General features: G+C 38.8%; 1 protein-coding gene across 4 annotated transcripts in view; it reads right to left on the bottom strand.

Moving 5' to 3' along the window:
* LOC149149467 (AT-hook motif nuclear-localized protein 9-like) overlaps positions 1–20,391 on the bottom strand; it is a 144,181-nt gene extending 123,790 nt beyond the window's left edge. Inside the window, exons 1-3 of one of the 4 annotated variants that reach the window (XM_089445474.1) lie at positions 20,047–20,391; positions 19,147–19,633; positions 18,136–18,203 (exon numbers count right to left, since the gene is read on the bottom strand). In XM_089445474.1, coding sequence (XP_089301600.1) covers positions 18,136–18,203; positions 19,147–19,597 — 519 coding nt within the window. In that variant the 5' untranslated portion in view covers positions 19,598–19,633; positions 20,047–20,391. Of the gene's footprint in view, positions 1–18,135; positions 18,204–19,146 lie in introns of all 4 variants that reach the window. The other 3 variants (XM_089445473.1, XM_089445475.1, XM_089445472.1) reach the window with 3 other exon arrangements.
* Between the last annotated feature and the right edge of the window lie 564 nt (positions 20,392–20,955).

Below are 20,955 nucleotides of genomic sequence, written 5' to 3'. Positions count from 1 at the left end.
AAAGAGGACAAATTGACTTTTGTACTTTAGATGGTTTGACTAGAATTGACTCACTGGTATTTGACCAAGTTTGACCGGTATCTTGGACTTGGATTTTGGCACAGAATTCTAGACAATTTTAATTGTGAACCTTGATGAAGAATAATTTCTCCTAGAAGAAGAGTTGCTCGGTTTTCTCCCAAGTTTGGGTTTCCCAGGGAAAATTTGATGTCTCTATTGTGCATGGTTGTCTCTTTATGATCTTACTGTTTTCACTGCATCACTGTTGAGATTTTATGTGTAAAATTGCTCAATCATATTAATGGCATAAAGATGAAATTGGTAAAGATCATTAGGAAGTTATTATTAGATTAGAAAATTGGTTTCTATTGCTCATCTTGTACAAAATTCAACACACAAGCCAAATTTGAAATAGCTTTAAAACATAGCAAAATACCAAAAATAACCCACACATGTGGGAGAAAAATGGTATCCACCATGACATCATCCTCCAAAATAGGCAATAATGCATCAAGGAACTGAGGCAATGGTCCAAGAGTGCTCCTCACTCCAAGAAAATCTCAAAGTGCATGTGTGCATCTCCAAAAGGCACCTCCTCCACTATGATGTCATCCAAAAGAAGCCCTACGTTACCCTTTTCATGCATTTGAGAGTGACATGGCACCTCTTTGGGAAGGCGTTGGCATCAAAGAGGGATGTGCTAGCCCTCCCAAGTAACCATTTTCACCTGGGCTCTAGAACAAGGTAACATCCATCAAATGGGATCAAGCCAGCCTGGGGGCATCCTAGGTCCATTTGGGCAAATCTTCAAATAGTCCTACACCCAAGTTTTGAAGCTTAGCATTTCAACATCTAGAGGACCATCCAGAGGTGTAGGAGCATGTGGAAGTTGCTCAAGGCCCAACACTCATCTCTGGAGGGGCATTGTTGGGGCCACAAAGTCATGTCTGCCCCTCTAACGGGGCAAAGTACCCTCTGGAAGGTATTGAAGAAGAATCAAGCTATCCCTCAAGGGATCTCTATTACATGTGTGAAACTACCTGAACAAAACCTCTCAAGATCAAGTGAGATCAACTTCATTAGGAACATGAAACCATTAAAGCATCATAATGGACCATATCTAATGCTAAGGGCACAGAAATACTTCACACAAAACTCACCTTCAAATATCTTACTAGATCAAGACCTATATACAAGTTACCTCACTTATGTTAGGGACAACTGGGTCAACAACCCTATTAGGTGTTTCTAGCCCCCAAGGGGAGTTACATGTCCTAGGTTGACCCATCAACCCATAGGTGTGCGTAGTATGGATGTCATGGAGTGGGAGAGACATCAAGGAAAATGCCACAACCATGAGACCAACTAATGGGGGTCCAACATTCAGAGTGTAATGATGTAAGGAGGGAGACAAAGTGGTGGCATGACTCATGAGTTACCGCTTTCCTTGGCCTACTTTTTCCACCCCTCTAGTGTGTCTTTAATGATTTATCTTTATTTGGTGCATAGCTTAGGAGCCTGAGCTTGCTTTATGCTTTTCCAATATCCCTTTAAGATGTATTTGTTTCTCTCTCATTGGGGTTGGGACATCCAAGAGCTCCTTTATTTGGATGAAGCACTAAATGCTTTGATAAACTAGGTGATGGCTAATGAGGGGGGTAGAGCTCATGTTAGGCTTTTGCCCACATGCTAAATGTATCCCAACCATCTTTTACATTTTACATTTTCTTTCACTGTGGCTTTATATGATCTTATTGTTCTTTCAACTACATCAACCCCCATGGCCATGTTTATAGGCCCTGACTCAAGGATATCAATATAGGGCGCCAATCCCAATGACCAACAACTACTAGCCCAAAGAACAAAGTTGGATAAACAGGAGAGAAGGAATGTGGTAAGTATGGAATACCTTGGACATGCTATATCAATTAGTGCCTCCCTAGTAGTTCCCTTCCTAACCCTAAGGCCTCAAACGAGGACCCATTGAACTAGATTCCAAGTCTAACCTCCCAAGTGAAGTGTGGGAACAACAATACAATCGAGATTAGTCAATCATCTATTTTGTCTTGTGATGCTTGTTAATATGCCCATAACATTGGATGAAAGCATATGCTTGCTAGAATGGTTAATGTACCTGTTAATAGATGACCCACCTTCCTTCAAGAAGAATATTAGATGGGTGAGAGCATTGACCGAAGGAATAGGTGGAGAAATGAGGCATAATGATATGCAGACTACCATATGGCTACTAACTAGCTAGCTATCAAATAAGGAAAAAAAAATCCTATGGGTTACCCACTTTTGGTGGGACACATCTGGCTCCAACTCAGCGACGTGCTCACCATAGAGCACATGATCCATGTGCTTGAATAGCACTAGTTGGCACAGCTGTCAAATTCATCAAGGCATTGAAAAACTAGGCAAAAGGTGGTGAATTCAAGTTGTACTAACCACTATGGTCAAGTCTACAAGTCAATTCTAGCCATTTTGGAATTCAAAGTAAAATATTGGGGCACTATGGACCAAAAGTAAAGAAGTGGGCACCCTTCAAGCCATTGAAAAGTCAAATCAAACTCTACATCAACAAAGTCGAACTCCACTATGGGCCAAGTCAAGTTGCATGGACTAAGTCAAGCCATCTAGTAGTCATTTTAGTTGGACACAATGGAATTCCAAAATTTACTATTCTATATTTTTGGTCTTTCAAGCCATGAGCAAAGGGGACGTTGGATCTCCAAGGGAAATTTGAGTCAATTCAACCCCTTAGTGGGCAAATCTATGAATGTAATTGTAATATTTTGATAATATCACTTTGTCTTCGACATGCGGCTAGTAAGCAAATAATATTTCCTACAGGAAGAGTTAACTAGTCATTAGCTGGTTGATATTTAGCAGTTAAAAAAGTTTTCTAAAAGGCTAACATGTCCTCTAGAAAGAAGTTGTTGTGTTGTGAGATCATATGCCATAACAAAGGCCTTTTTTTGCAATCCTTTGTGCAAGCATTATGTGGGTTGGCTTTTATTATATTGTATTTTCTTGGATATTGTTGTAACTTGTTATAATCTAAAATAATTCACGCTGAGTAAAATTACACAGCAAGTTAGAGGAACAATACGTTGAGGGCCTACATAGCCATGCAAAGGAGGTAGACTAGGCACCAGGCCACTATCTCTTTGTTGCAGATGTGTTACTCAAACAAAGGTTGGATCAATCTTCTAAAGGTTTGCATCCATCGCAAAGTTGATATGAAGATCGAAGACGCCACGCTAAGGGTCGCTCCTACTTGGATCTGAAAGGCATGGATAGTTTCAAGACAAAGGTGGGGACAATTTTCTCTTTCAAGACCATGCCCACCTCACTGTCAAAATGCAAGGTTGACTTAAGTGCAAGTGTATATCACAGCCCAACATCTTAAGATAATTTGTTGTGATACAAGGTAAAAAAATAAAAACCTTTTAACTGTATGTTTCATTTTAGATAATTTACTAGCTGATTTTTACAAGTTTTATCATTAAAAGTTAGTTTATTTGCATTGGAGTTGTGGGAAATAAAATTATACCTTAACCCAGGGTTAATACACTAAGTTTTGAACTATTATTGCATGTAAATTTCATTTTGTATTAACTTTTTTGTTCCAGATCTGCATTTTTCCTTATTGTAAGCTAACAGATTTGCAAGTTTTGCAGGTTCCCCAACACCATAGAAGTAACTTGTAAGTATTCTACTTTGGAATTTAATAGATAGGTGCTATATCAAATTATCTTGTTTATCTTTCATTTATAAAGCCTAAAAGTCATTATTTACAGTTGTTCTTAGTTTAAAATCGTAACTGAAAATTCTTGGGAATAGCACCAAGTGGAATTTGATCCCAAGACCCCACAAATTAAATTTCCAGCTTACTAAAAATTTCAATTTGTTGTTGGTTAAAAGCTTTGGAGTGATGCTAAAGGGTCGATCCAAGATCTCCTAGCCTCCCAACCCCTAAATCTTGGAGTGTTTGGACACTAATACAGTGGTCATTTCAAGGGGTATTGTTTGTTGTCCCTGCATTTTAGTGCAGACTCTTACAGTGTGCAAACACAAGAAAGCCAGCAAATTAACACTACAACCCCTCTAACAAACAATACTATCACAGAAATAACTTCATATTTCATTAGCATATTTTCAATACACTCATTTTGACTTCCATACTGATATATTTCTTGAGATTGAGCATTACATATTGCTGGTTACAAGTATTTTTGGCATATTACACACAACAAACCAATAGGACATCAAACAATTAACTCCTCCACTTCACTAGTAGACCATATTTAAGGCACTAGTCCTCACTTGGTTGAGGTATCAAACAAGAATCCTCCCATAGCCTTTCAGGAGGAAGTTGGGATTAAAAAGTGGGGATATGGGACAAGGTGACAGTGGACACATATCTTGTGTGTGCTAAGCATAGTAGGTTGCAAGGACCTTAGCAAACAGATTGATCGATAACAGGACAGCTTCCGAAGCAGAGCATGTACTACACACAAATAACTCTTGTGTTGGAATTTACTCTCCATTTCACCTTGCAATCCATTGTCTAAATTCTGGAGATTTTGTTTCACGAAAGCCCCTTTATGCCAAAACAAAGTCAAGTTTAAGTGTTAACAAGGTAAATCAGGTGACATTGGACTCCATCATAGTTCCTCCAAGGCCTTGCTTGAGCTTTAGGACTTTGTCTTAAGAAGTGAAACTTGGAGAGCAATGTTATCATAACCAAACCAGACCAGACTGACCTGGCCAGTCCAACTGATTTCAAGCAAAAAAATAGTTTGACCTGTGGTCATGGACTGAAAAAGGCCAGTTCAATAATGTTACCACTCAAACTAGCAGGGGTCCTAGGATGGGATCCTAAAGGGCAACTGCTAGGTCAAGGGCAACAATGGAGAGATAGCCCATTGTCACCTTAGCTAAGGCTACCTGCTCTTTATGGACTTTCACCAATGGGAGGAGACCTGGTATAAAGGGAAATCACAAGATGAGAAGGTCAATACGAGGATAAGGAGTAATTCCTATGGCCTATTCACAAGAGACTCAATTGTATGGTTTTCTTGCTCGGGAAGCAAGTTGATAGGCTCTCTAGGAAGGGATAAAAGGATTCTCGAGGCTAGGGTTTGGGAGTATATCTTGTAAAGATGATTCCTAGGCCTAGAAATCCTTATGGAGAATTCGTCTTTGTATGATCTTTGTGGGAAAGGAATTTTTAGGTTGCGAGACCACACGAGACCAAGTGGACGCAGAATTAGGTCAAGGAAGTGGGATTGATCACTTAAGGAGGGGCTTGACCTAATTGTGGAAGAGAAGAGGATCAATGGACAAATCTTTTTGGAATAAAGTGCAAGGATCCAAGTGAGGTCACTAGCCAAGGGAAACCTAGGGCAAGAAATGATCCTTGAGCTAGGTTTTCCAATATCTCGAGATTCCATCGTCAGAATTTAGTGAAATTTGGAAAGCCTCTAAAGGAAACCCCAACGCAATAACGGGCAAGAGATCGAAGTCTACTGATGGCTAGAATGTGAGATAATTGATGCCCTAGATGACCTATGGAGGCTAGGCCTAGAAAAAGAAGGAGAGGTGAGAGAAATAAGCTTTGAAAGTGACCACCTATGGAAGGATTAGTGCCTTGTCCTTTGGGAGAGATGGAGTCAAGGAGAATTTATTGTTTGGAAAGAATTCACCCAATGAAGGAGGCCTTCAAGCAACTTTGCATGGCATGAGGGCATGAGAGCAACTATTTCAAGGACTTTGTACTTCGATTTGCAACAATTGATGACTTATCGAGATGTATTTAGCATAAATTATCTCTAAGAACATTCACCCATTCATACATGGCCATTTACATGATGCAACGCTATAAAAGATCAAAACTTCCACCAATTTGTATAGGAAAGCAGTAAATTTCAAACTTGTATACCGAAAATCCCAGCAACATTCATGTGACATAGTAAACAACAAGAATATGCATGAAAAGAGGACTTACATGTACAAAAGAGTATATCCAATCATCAAATTATGCCAATAATGAAGCTCCAAGACAAGGGAGACAAAGCCAAATATCAAAATTCAAATATATCATCCAAACTCGTCCTCCAAAAAGGATAGTGAAAATCTCACAAGAGCTAATAACCCAACCCAAGTGATGATGAGAGAGTGAATCACCTCTCATCTATTTATACAATCTCTAATGAATTCGAATGGCCTAATTTGGACTAATAATGCCCCTAAAATAAAATAATGTGCATAATAACAATACTTTTGGTGACAAGCCCACCAAATAGCTCAATAACATAAAGATAAGCCTCTCAAGAGGGCAGAGTGATCAACATAATGAGTCGTTGGGCCTTTTAAGAGGCCTAATGAAGTCCAAGGGGTGCCATGATGTGAAAATGGACTCCCAACATAGTGGACAAGGGGTTGGCACCTTGTTTTTCCAGCAAGAACTTGTGGTGCTCCCGAGTGGGGGTGGTGCCTCAAGGACATCCTCATGTGTCTCCAAGTGGATCGAAAATGCTTGTAAACCATCTGTAAGGGCTACGATGACAAACTAGGTCATCCCTCTACAGCAGGAAAGCTCCTCTAGACCTTGGAACGTCTGCCAAGGTGCAAATGTGAAGTCAGTTAGGCATGGTGAACCAAGTTCATCATCCTCATCCAACAAGGTGGAACACGAGCAATCAATATTTGGTGCTTGGGATCTATGAAACAATCTTTGTTATGGTGGAGGCCCATGGCTCTTAACGCTCACCCTACAAGTGCCAATCTAGATAACCGGATTCGTCCTAGAGGCCCCTCGAATCCCGAATCCAGCGTGTCCGACGCGATTCTGCCCTGATTCGTGTCCAAATCCAATGACACGTCGTGTCCTTTCCTGACTCGTCGAATCCGAGGTCGTGTCCCGATTTTCATCTGCGTGTCACGATTTTGGGAATCGTGTCCTGTTTCCAGGACTCGCTAGGCTCAAAAAGTGACCTGCGCGGGTATGAAAAGGCCGCATTTGGTCATTACAGCCACGCATATTTTCATTTGGCAAGCGTTTTGGCAGCTTCATGATCAAGTCTAGGCCCTAGTATTGATATGCTATTCATGGTAATGTTAAATTCTTAAAGTAAAAGTGACATTCTCCTTAATCTTCATTTTCATCCTTTTACTTAAATTTTTAACATTACCATGAAATGACTCAGGATGTTTGAGAGTGGTTCCAACCTCATTGGATTATATATGGAGAAAGTAGAATTTTAGATTTCATTCAAAATCCAGCAGACTTATCAGTTTTTCAGGATTTTAGGATTAGGGGATTGCAATGTTTCCATTGAATTTTGTCATGTATTAGGGTATGGAACTCGTATTTAATCAAGAGCACCAAACCAGGAGCTTCTGAAAATGTCGCTCCCGCTCACGTTTTCGTTCCCGCTCCCCGCTTTCGCTCCCGCTCCCAAGTAACACTGTTCATAATGATATGGGTCTGGACACCAGCGTTGAGCTGGCATTGGCCAACATGGATCTAAATTATCCAGTGCTAGAGCCTGTTAGATTTGATGACTTAGAGGGGTCATCCTCCACACCAGCAGATGCAGAGGCGACTATGGATACAGGGGAGGAGGAGGATGCAGAGAAGAGCAGTGGGGACCATGATGATGAGGACATTGATGCTGATTTTGATGTTGATTGATGCCTTGAGGCTTGTATACCTGTAGTTGTTTTATATTTTCTATTTCTATTTACCATTGGCATTGCACTAGCACTACCTATGTAACACATTTTGATTTGATGACTTAATGAGAAAACTACAATTGTCAGTGTGTTTATCTTACTATCTTGTAGTTGTAAGTTGTCTTTCAGTTATGAATTATGAATCATGATTTAAATTTTTAATAGATTTATCATTTATGTGAGTAGTACCACTGACATTTATTTGAATTTTATGTACTATGCATGCTAATAGCTATAGATGAAGATCTATGTTTGAAATCAATAAATTTGTATCATTAATTAAAATTTGTGTAAGAAATATCTAATTTTTAATATATATATATATATAGATAGATATATATATATATAAAACGAATCCTACGTGTCCTGTTCTAGGGGGTCAACATGTCCGAATCTGACACCACGAATCTCGAATCCTACGTGTCTCGAATCCCCGTGTTAGGTGACTTAAGTGCCAATGTGGCCCTCTAGAGGGCTAGGACCCAATATAGGGAGACCAAACCCCAAATGGAGACCCACCTGCAATCTTGCATAAAATCCAATGCGTCCCCGTGCCCTCCAATACAACAAATCATTAGAATAATCAAGTAAAAGAGCTTACAAGTCATGGAATCAATGGAGCAATTCATGGTGGCATGCCCTTCCATAGCGGGCTTTAGCATGTACAAGTGTCTCCAAGTTCAATAAGGAGGTTAACCAAGGACCCTATTAGGTGGTACAAGGGTAGCCATAATAAAGGGAAGCCCACACTTGGGTATATGAGTGTAGGAGGGAGCAAATCGTGGTACATGAGTTACCCTGGCCTTTGTTTTTCCAGCCTTCTTCATATGCCTTTTGCCTTTGATTGATTTTTCTTCATAATTGCTTGGGGTTCCAGGGGATGAGAGCATGTTGTGTGGTATATAGCCGTGGATACCCCCTTAAGGTGGGGTAGTTCATCGCCCACCAAGGGTTGGGACAATCATAAGTTCCTTAATGATATATGGGGGCTCCTCTAGGGCCCATAGGAACTAGGGTGATGTCCATTAATAAGAGGTAAACCTCATGTTTGACTTTTGCCCATGTGCTAAATTTGTATGTTCCGGCCATCTTTTGCATTTTGTGGTACCTTTCCTACTGAGAGTGGCCAAATTATGACTTTTCTTTTCTTTTTAGCTGCATTAACCTTCAAGCATAGTTTTAGGCCTAACCCAAGGCGTGGACGAGGGGAAGGGAAGGCTAACCCTATGTGGACCCAGTGGACACATGTGGACCTAGATGGGAAAATAAAGGAATAGGGCTAAAATGAGTGGAAGGGAGTGATGTATATGGTGTCGGGAAGCGGATCCACACAACCAGAATTGAGGTTTCCCATGTAGTGCCAACCCTAAAGCTAATGGCTAGTAGAGGAGATCCCACAAGACTAGGATACAAGGCTAACCACGAAATATGGTAGTGGAGACAAGAGTACAAACCTAGCCCACTCTTTAAGCCAAATTCCCCCACCAATCCATGCCCAAAAGTGCCCATGACAAGTAAGGAAAATTACTCAATTATACCAATGAAAAGTCATAAGCTTCGGGGTTGGGAGGCCCACCTTCAAACATACAATCATAACAAGTGGGCTAGGGACCACATGACTGGCGCAGGTGGCGGAGATAATGGCACATCGAGCTATCTGGTGGCTGCAAGGGGCTGCTCGCTGTCGGCTGAGGACCATCTAGGAGGAAAAAAATTATCCTATATACACTACTCACAAGTGGTGGGTAACAAATACAAAACCAAACTTTTTGCACCAAACCAATGAGTTCCATACAATGTTGTACAGTGCAACTTAGAACCCAAAAAAGTCATTTTTTTTAATATTTAATAAGTCTTGTGGGGTGGCCCACCTCCAAAACAACTCTAGGCCCCCCTAAAACCTATTTAAAGACACACCCCACTTATTTCACTCACACTATTCATTTGAGCTTCTTAAAATCCCACTATAGAGTCTACTCATTCTATGGCTAACGATTGCAGTATACCTAGGGGCGATATTATGAGGTACAGAGGGAGGTACCCAAGGGAATAAGGTAATAATGAAATGTAAGGATAATAAATAAGTGGGCCATAGTTAATAAATAAAGTGGTTAACATGCATCATGTAAGGGACCACTAGTAGTTAGGAATAATGTGATAAGCCCATTGTATTAGATATATGGTATTGAGAAACCCATGGTAATGACCCAAGGTATTGTATGTATAAAGCCTATATAGAGGCTGTAGACTCCCCATTGAGAGATGTGAAGGATTATGTATTGGAAAGCCTATGGCTTACGGAGTGTTCTCCTTTCTTAAGGACTGATTGTATGGTGTTACCCTACCTCGAGAATTCGATATTAATAAAGATTTGAAGTTTATCTATTTTGCTCTTGTATTGGCTCTTGGATATAATTGAAGTATTGGGCATATTTCTATTTTCATATATTTGCAGATCAGATCTATTACAAGTGGTATCAGAGCACTTTCTTAGGCCAAGCGGGGAGATTTTTTTTTTGTTTTTGTAGGAATGTTTTGGGGCGGCAAGTTTGCAAATCAGATCTGAAACTTCTGGTGCAAAATTTGCAGAAACAAATTACAGATATGGGTTCTTTGCGAAAAACTACCCAAATTAAAAAATAAATAAATAAATAAAATAAAATAAATAAATAAATAAAAATAAAAATAAAAAAATCTGAGTCCGGGTGAGGGAGATATCGCTGATTTAAAAATCAGTTGTGTTGCAGAAATTTTTTCTGACAAAATTCGTGCACAACGGATCTCCAATCATTTTTGCAATTTTGGTGGGGAATTTTGAAAAACTAATTGCAGATCTAAGATCCTCTTGAAAAACTATCTAATTTAAAAAAAATATTGGTTGAATCGGAGTCCCGATGAGGGGGATATCGCTGATTTAAAAATCAGCTATGTTGCAGAAATTTTTCTAACGAAAATTCGTGGACGTCGAATCTCCAGTTATTTTTTGCAGTTTTGTGGGGCATTTTGAGAAACTACTTGAAAATCTGGGATCCTCTTGAAAAATAACCCAAATTGAAGAAAAAAAATCGGTCAAATCGAAGTCCGAATGAGGGAGATATCGCTGATTTAAAATCAACTCTTTTTTTCAGAATTTTTTGTGACGGTGGGTCGGTTGCAGCGCGAATATGAAATTCCAAAGTGCCCAGATCGGGATTTGTATCACATGGGAAGATGCAGAATGGTCATTCCATTTCCAAAAACAGGTTATAATAAGGATTCTAAGCCATATTTATCGAGTTGTGTCCATTTTAAATTTTCGCCAAAGTAAGTGATTTTTTCAAAACCCTCTTCATGGCTTCTAGCAAGGATTTTTTTACAGGGAAAGATAATGGTCCTACTATTGAAGAATTCATAAAAGACCTTAAGAAAACCTCTCAGAAATATTGGAAAGGTTTCGTATGCCTTTGGGTGAAAGATGAGGCTGCCATATGGTGGAGCTCACTTGATAGCAAAAAGTTGTCCAAACTTTCGGATGAAGAATTTGAAAAACTCTTTTTGGACAAATGGTCTCATGCTACACAACAAGAGAATGAAACACAGAAAGGGTTATTTTCTGATGATATCTCCTTATTACAAGTTCATGGATGTATTCAGAAAGAGAAGATAATTGTGTCTATCAATCCTAATAGCAAACATAATTTTATTAATGTTCATTTGGCTAAAAGACTGCAAGTCTCAGCCAAACAAATGGAGCACACACATGTTAATAATTAACAGCTGCAAGTTTATAAAGATTTGAAGATTTCTATGGATAAGTATGTATTGCATTCGGATTTTCATGCTTCAAATATGGCTAATGTGGATGTTGTGTTGGGATACCCTTGGATGGAATCTGTTGGTACTATCAATATTAATGTGCAGAAGAAATTCCTGAAGCTCTGGTATAAAAAGAAGAAAATTACATTACATAATATTTCCATCAATAAACAGGTAGAATCCAAGGAGGCTAAAGCAGAAAATGTTACAGGTACTAATACATCAGATGAAGAGTCCGTGGTTGAAGTAATACTCGAAGATAAGCAACAATTGCAAGAGCCACAACATGTTCCAGAGACCCATCAGGCTCCATTAGGTGGTGAATTAAAGAAAGATACACCATTGGTTAAAACTTCAGCATATCACCACCCACATCACCCAGCAAGAAAACAACCAACACGATGGCAACGAATTAGCAACAAGGACAACAACCCCCGCACGACAGATAGAGAGGTGTGAAGATCCAACCACAGCACATCAACACAGAGGAACCGCCAGGATCAACTCCCATCTCAAGCAAGCGAGGCACCGGCTAGATCAAGTAATCACCTGTCTCCGGGCTAGCTAGATGCACATGCATGGTACCAGTGGACTACTCTTTTGAGTAGATCTTATTATTTGTGCTCTTCTTATGTTTTAGGGACAAAACATGTTTAAGGGGGGTGGAATGTAGTATACCTAGGGGGATATTATGGGATCCAGAGGGATGTACCCAAGGGAATAAGGTAATAATGAGATGTAAGGATAATAAATAAGTGGGCCATAGTTAATAAATAAAGTGGTTAACCGGCATCATGTAAGGGACCACTAGTAGTTAGGAATAATGTGAGAAGCCCATTGTATTAGATATATGGTATTAAGAAACCCATGGTAATGACCCAGAGTATTGTATGTATGAAGCCTATATAGAAGCTAGAGACTCCCCATTGAGAGATGTGAAGGATTATTGTATTGGCAAGCATATGGCTCAATGTGGAGTGTTCTCCTTCCTTAAGGGGTGATTGTATGGTGTTACCCTACCTCAAGGGTTTGATATTAATAAAGATCTGAAGTTTATCTGTTTTGCTCTTGTATTGGCTCTTGGGTATAATTGAAGTACTGAGCATATTTCCATTTTCATATACCTGGAAGTCAGATCTATTACAATGATGAGGAGCAAGTTGATGATTCTAATGATAGACATTAGTACTAGTAGCATTGTAGTTTAGTACTAAGCTTATTCTTGGATTCTAGAGGCCATTTCAAGTATGTTTCTTGATATATTTTGGTTCAGAGATGCATTGCACTAAGTGCTATTATGGTTATATGCACTCTTACTTGCTATATAAATGACAACTTTTGCATATTTGTGTTGGATTCATATGGATGCACTTGAATATATATGTTTTTCCTTAACTTTTGAATATTTTTTGTATTCTTTGGTCAACTAGTTTTTTGGTCACTTCTTTTCTAGTTCTAGTCCAATTCACATTTTTGGGTTCTACAAGTTTGATGAACAGTCTGGCTCCGATAACATTGTTTGAGAGGTAACAAGCAACATGCTCTCTAGTTCCTCTATAATAATTCAATGTTTGATCTCATAGACTATGAATTGAGACAAATCACCAAATTTGGAGTTAAACAAACTACGATAACTTTGTCACTTGCATGAAACAAAGACTAAGGAACATCTTACCTTCAAATGTTCAAATGGCAACTCTATTGCCTTTTTCAAGGGGCAAATGCTCCCTAAACATGTTCTTGTGATATATTAATCAATGTTGACTCGCAACTCACTCTCTTCATAAGAAAGGCTATGGAGCATAGATCTAGGACTCTCTCTTTGTTCTCCAAACTAGATCCTATAAAACAGATCCTCCTACTTCCACATTGCCTCAACCTGAGTTCAAGGGATACCTATCAAACCCTTATGAATCTATCAAGGCCCCATTCTATAAGGCCTTAACCAGCTAGCCCCAAATAAACCTCCTCAAAGTCCCTAAGGAGTTGTCACTACAGACCTCAAGGTCCCCATTGTGTGCAGCACCCACCCTACAGGGATACCAACAAACAGTCTAGATCTCAACATCCTAAAATCCAGACCAATTCCAAACAATGCCAATGTCAAACACCCTACATCTATAGTAGCCAATGATCCATTCAAAGCTTCCCTTCCATGGCCTCAAATGTTAGAAGACCAAGGCTAACTCACTTCTAGGCCCTTGAAGGATTATACCACCAAACCCCATTAACTTTAACCATGCACAGAGCATACCTTCTTGTGGTACACTATATTTTACTTTACGTGCTCTTTTAAAGAGTCTATCCATCTTTCTTGCTTTTATAAGAGATGTTTTGCAATTCCACATTGTACAATTTAAACAAATAAATTATTTTAGTCTTGTTGACCTACTTTTGTAGTCATTTGTTGGACATTAATATACTTATCTTATCTTATCTCTTTAAAACTTATGTTCAAGGCTCTTCATATTGCAAGGACCATGCATTCACATCTTGGCTCATTATTGTCATCTTGGTCAAGATGGAATGTAGACTCTGTAGGCCTTGGACGACTCATAATATCCAACAAAAACACCTTGCACACTAGAGGGTTCCAGTTTAGTTCTTTTTCCTCGAGAATATGAATATATATATATAGGAGATTTGAAAACACAAAAGTGTGATACCCAAGGCTTCTCACGGGGATAGCTTCCTCTAATGTTTTGGCCTTTAATACACTATGACAACACTTGTTCAAGATGCAGACATTTATATTGTAAGTTTTTTCCCAAAGAAACATGTGCAACTCTAGGTCGAGAACCACGGCCTAGATATATCCACATTAGAACCATTTTTCCTTTCAACAACCTCATTCTATTATCAAACATAAGCCACTGTGAACTCCTTCTTGATCCCCACTTCTCTACAAAATAAATCAAACTCCTTAGAGGTATACTCTCCTCTATTATTAGATCTCAATGGCTTCATCTCCCTACTTGTATGGATCTCCAAAAGAGTTTTTAACTCTTAGAACCTGCTAAAGACCTCATCTTTAGTCTCATCAAATATATTCAAGTTTTCCTAAAAGAATCATCAATGAAAGAAAGGTAATCGATATAACTTGTCATCAAAGCTTATGACATGGCTCCATATACATCTAAATGTACTAGATCAAGAATCACTCTCAGTTTGTGCTCACTAATTGAGAAATCAATGTTTGCATGCTTGGTAAAGTGCACATCCCATGCACACTTAGGTCCTCTTTACCTTGAAATCGAATCGTGCCACCATTATGTTCTTCAGAAAAGGCAAGGTTTCGATGCAAGTAACCTAATTATCTATACCAAAGCTCAAAAAGATTGTCATTGTTATGCAACAAAGTTTCATGCTTCATAAAATATGTTAGCAACCTATAAAGGCCACCCACACGCGCTCCTCTAGTCAAAACCCAACCAAGATCAAGTCTATGTTTTCTAATGATCACTTGCTAATCATCAAACTCAACCCTATGCTTTTTATTTGTTACATAAGAAACCAAAAGAAGATTCTTGGTTAAACCAATAGCAAACAATACCTCATGTAACTCAAGGACCTCACCTGTTGGCATGGAAAATGAGATAGAACCCATCCGAGTCACTAAGTACTTGGCATCATCACCAAGATCCACCTGCATTCTGAAATCTCATTCTTCTAGCCTAAAGAACATTGGTTTGTTGGTTGTCATGTTCCTAGAAGTTGCACTGTCCACATACCACTCAACACCAAAAACAATGTTAGTAGAATGGCCTGACAACATGGACAACATTGTCTCCAATCTAGATGCAAGCACATTTGCTCCTGCAGAAGACTTCGCACTACCTGCAAATAGTTTTCATTGTTGTTGCTTAACCTTCCCCTTCTTCTTCTTAAGACATTGAGAAACATATTGGCCATTCTCATTGCACTTAAAGCACTTTATATGGCTCAAATATTTTATCCCCTACTTCAAAGAACCCAATTCTCCCTACTTGTTCTTCCAACCCTCCATAGCTTCTTTCTTACATCCTCTCCTCACCTTCACATGAGGGCTAGGCTTCAAACCTCCTCATCTTTGGTTGCTATAATCTCCAACCTTGTCTCCTCTTGGATGAAGTCATCCCATAGTTTCGCATATGCCCCAAACAAATGGTTCCTGAGATTATGAGAATCCATTCAGAGTTATCCAAACTAACTCACCCTCATCAACCTTGTCTCCCTTGGCTACACATTGATCTCTCAAGTCAATGATATTCATCATATAGCTCACCGTGGTATCAACATTGCTTATGCGGAAGTCGGTGAGCATGTTCTTCCAAAGCATCATGTGGGAGACATTCATCGTCTTTTTCTCTACGATGTGAGGGATCAACTAGTCCCTCAAAGAATTCATGATCATTCTCTTTACTTTGGCCATCTTATTATTATGATGAACCAATGGAACAGCACTAGTAGGCTCTCAACCTTGGTATCCATAAAACTCTATAGATCTACTTCCTCCAAGAGCATTTGCAGTCTACACTTCCAGGGTACAAAGTTGGAGCCATCCTCCAACATGTGACACTCTTTGGAGACTAAGACTAGTCATTCCTGCAGCTCTACAAACAAAACTCAAACAATAGATCAGCCAAAAATGAATCATATCTGCAACCTCACGCAAGGGCAGATTTCCCTTTTTAGGAACAAAAAAATAATAGCACTCCAATCCCTATAGAAACTAGGGCATCACAACCCACCACCCTTTAGAGCTTCAGATCTGCTTCACTCACTGAAGATCAGGCATCCAACCCCTGAAGTCATCTAACAACTCCCTCTGACAGGTTGCAGTCTTATCCATACACAGATTCATCAAAGTTTCAACATGTGCTATGATACCATGTTGATTTTAAAACCATGATATGCAGATTCTGCACTTAGAATTACCAAAATACTAGGTAGCCGAAAACTTGAAAGCTTCAATCAAAATAGTAGATCTAAGTATGCTAATCTACTACATACTGAAAATTCAAAGAGCAAACAAATGGATCTGAACTCAATCACATCTATCTTCTACTGAATACTAGAATACAAAAAGCACTGCAATAGCTCAAGGAAAACCTCGCCAACCAACACAGCGGTGCACCCTGGATCTCCTTTATAGAATAGGAAGGGAGGGAAAGTATAATGAACCTAGACACATGCAAAAGCCTACATGGTTTGATTTTGTCAAACACTAACCCTACTCTAATAACTCTGTGTGCCCTCATTGCATGGATAAGTGTACCACGTAAAGGGCACCTCAACTGGAATATGAGCTGGAGCATGCATGAATGCTCTCCTTGATATCTACTCCCTCTGTCTAATACTGAAAAACTCCAAGCATGCGCACCCTAGACAATAATAGAAATGCATGTGGGACTAAACTGACTCTGAACTAAACTAAAAATGAACAGAACCAGATCTGAACTAGGGACTGGTACATGCATGCTAGAGGCATGTATGCACCCTCCTAACTCACCCCTACATAACAACAGCCCCCTTCCCTAAGTAACTAGTGTTGTGCCTAGTTCCATCATTTATCAATACTCTATACACATCCCAAGGTATGGATCTGCTGCACCAGGATAGGGATCTGCTCTCTGCTGCTCCCTGGGCAAGGAGAAACACTAACAAGCAACAACGTAAGAACTCTGACAACCATATCATTCATTTGGAGCCGGGATCTGGAAACATTTTAACATCCCGTGCCCCAATTTCTTTTAAGGCAGAACAATTCAAGCAGTGGGCACTGTTGCTCAAGGATAATGTATCATGTGCACTTTACATTATGGAGTCATTGTTAATTTTTAGTCATAGAGGATATTATGCTAAGCTGTAGTTGGTGGAATTGGTCAGCAGAGGTTAGGACTCAACTTAGAGGTAGATGAAGAACCATTGCCTTCATGTGTTTGGTCTTGTCCTCATGGGGTAGGTGAAACTAACCTGATCCGTTAGATGGAGGTAGTTGGATATTCCATTAATTTGTGGGTCTATATGGAGGTTAATATCTATGGAGTACCTACTTTATCTCTTGGGCTAAGGAGGAGGAACTAGCATAAATAGAAGGTTTGGCATTTGGGCAAGACATATCACATAGAGTTTTGGTATGGGAAGTATTGTTTAATCTGGGTCTCGGTTGGCAACCATAACCTCTCAGGAATTTTCCTCTGTTTTATGTGTTGTTTTCTAAGTTATACGATATTCAAGTACACACTGATTTTCGGTTAAGATCTAATTTGTCTAAATTCTACCTATGCTCAGTTTTGAAGGGTTTTCATGCTGGAATCTCTTTCATTTAGCTATTGTTCCAACAGCTGGACATGCAGCTAAGAAATATTTCAGAATATTCTTGTTTAAATTTACTTCTGTCACTGCTGAATCAACTGCTGTTATAGCTAAATCTGCGTTTGTTCCTAACTAAATCTGTTGTCACAGTTATATTAGTTCATTGTTAGCACTATTCAATCCATAACAGTTTTAACTTTAGGGTTCATCATAATATAAACACAGAAATATAAGCAAAGGCAGATATTGGAAACAATAATTCAACTTGAACAAAAAATTGTCCGAGCAGTCACATACCTCGCCTGCTGCTATTGTTATAACATGAGGCGTGAAACCCATCCCTGCAGAGCCAGCAAGCCATTCCCCTAACAAAAAAGACAACTAGTGAGCTCTTTAAACACTGATGAGAGAGTATGTAATTCCACATGAGATGAATTCCTTAAACATTAGTAACAGAAAAGTTGTCGTCTCTCCATGGTAAAATCAATATGATTCTTCTTAAACAACAGTGCTGCTATAGTACTACGTCGTATTCAGTAACATAGTTAAGGTAGGAATAGCGAACTTCACAACTATTCAAGCGTAATATTTCCCACCAGCAGAAATCTCCCAAAGCGTGCATCATACACTTTTAAGAACTATGAATGTCACCGTCAGAGAGTAAATGTGGCTCAATTTGAGATTCCAAATGCTGCAAATCTCGTATGTTTTTCTAGATTTAAACTTGCCTTCAATTGTTTTCACTAATTCTACTGTATACCTTCAGATACGCAGGATTGGAAGTTTCAAATAGGAGCACTGTTATACGCAACCTTTTTTGACAGCACTTATAAGCAACTTAATAGTTCCTCTAACAATTTAAGATAGTCAAAACTGAAAAAACGAAACCTTTTTCGCCAAATTAAGCTCCAAGAAAAAGAGTGAATAATTGCGTGCAACAGCTCTTATAAGCAACTCAACAATTCCCCTGAAAACTTTAAGTTCGTCAAGATTGAATAAATGAAATCGACAATCCGGAAATTCCCATTCTACTGCAAATGTAGTTGCATTGCAAACAGAAAAATGGTCCAAATATATCGGTTTTAGTATTTACAAGATAAAGTCCAGTGGCCAACGATGATGATATATTTAACAATAAAGGTAAAATTACTCAAAGATACATATTGAAAACATAAAATAAATGCAAAAATCCAAATTTTAAAGATAAATATTGGACATAGAAGTGCATACACCACGACATATCGATGCGAAAGAAAATCAAGTTTCGACATAAATGCAAAAGTTTATGGAGGAAGTGCAAGGGGTTACCAAGAGCAGCCAACTGCTGCTTCCTACCAGAACCCGGTGGCCTCCCTCTACCTCGTTTCTGTGTAGGTGAAAATGATCCTTGAACTGATGACAATGGAGCTAAGGCCAATGCCATACTTCCATCAGGCCCATATTTCCTAGGCCTTCCCCTCTTCCGCTTGAGCGGCTCTGTCCGTGCCACGCTAACAGCCATCCCCACTCCCATGTTCACACCATGAGGAACAACGGTAGCTGGTGAGTCGGTTGCATAGGAAGCAGAATTAGGATTGTTGGGGTTGGACGCTATACCTATGACCGAACTCACCACAGGTCGCAATGCGGCCGGGGTATGTATAGCCGCTGGTGCCGACGAAGGCGTGGGCATACCTGCTGGAGGAGAACCCACTCCTCTGTGTAAAATCGAACCAAATGACCCAGGTCCGCTCAATCCCATTGATTCTCTGCCCTCCATGCATAGATTTTAAATTCAAACCAGCCAACAGTTTTTCTGCCGCAAAAACCGAGCAATAATAAATGCTTTACCAAATTTTCAAATTCAACTCCAAACATAGACTACAATACAGATTCGTTTTCTCTACTTGCGTCTTTCACAACTCCAGCATCACTCCACCATCAACACTCACTACAGCAGAAATCCTAGGTGTGTTCAACTCTAATCTCAAAAAATTAAAGTCTAGCTAACCTCAAGCTGGGTTTGCTTAAAATTTTCTTTAAACTCAAATCCAACTGAAAATTTCAGGCAATAACAGTCATTTCTCGATTGCAAAACTGGTAACAGTGCTTCTTGCAAGTATCTTTGTCACTAAAGAACCCGTGAAAAAAATGTTAGGGTTTTGAACATCAATTTTTCGAATGGAAAAAGGATAATATAAATAAAGAACTCCGAATGCTTATGCTTACGTCCTTCTGATTCAATTTCAGCACCGACTTACAGAGTAAAACTTCAAAGACTCTTCACGCACTCAAAATGTGACTTCCTCCGCCATGAAGCGGTGCATTTAATTATAAAAATCAGAGAAGTCGAGAAGGTATCAGCCGCAAATGCAGACCACTGAAAGGCTCGGACATGTATTTTGAAACCTTAATGTGCAGCACGATATTCTTATGTATACTCAAGGAAGCCATTTTTCATTCTTCACGCATGCTCGCCATTTACAACATCTCCCGCTTTGCTTTCAGCTTACCACTGCATCTCTGCTTCTTCTGGTATCAAAAATATCATCGGAAAAATAAATAAATAATAATAAATAAATAAAATGTTTGGCTTTCATAAAACTTTGTATTAAAATAAATCGTCTATCCACCTTTACTAAAAAAATAATTTTAAAATAAAGTAAAATGTTGTCTTCTTTGAATCTGGATTTGAAAAACTATTTCGTTTCGATTTAATAATATACGCACGATGAGCATTTCAAAATATCTGATTTGTGTAAATGGACTTGAAAATTATTTTGTTTTAGTTAATATAAACTCTGAAAAATAATAGAATATCACAGGTTTTATCGATATGTTGACTTCAAAATATACTCATCTCGATTTGAATACTTTAAGATAACTTATATAGTTGTCATTTTGGATAGCGCGTTACCATGATGAGAAATGTTTCCATGTTTTATTTAAGATACATACTTTGGGAATGATACTTTGTTCATTCGAATTTTTTGGGAAAGTTTTGAATTTGAGCTATTTAAAATTTATATAATTTTGGGTAAATATATTTATTTTTTATTATTATTTAAAATTAAAAAATTATATATAATTCTAAATTTCAAATAGAAAATATTAATTTTAAATCATTATTTTAATTTA

Source organism: Pinus tabuliformis, chromosome 9 (assembly GCF_031772625.1).
Source record: "Pinus tabuliformis cultivar Carrire ecotype Pingquan chromosome 9, CPIR1, whole genome shotgun sequence".
Taxonomy (NCBI): Eukaryota; Viridiplantae; Streptophyta; class Pinopsida; order Pinales; family Pinaceae; genus Pinus; species Pinus tabuliformis.
The sequence above is the reverse complement of the archived record's forward strand: the minus strand, read 5'-3'. Positions and strand labels throughout refer to the sequence as shown.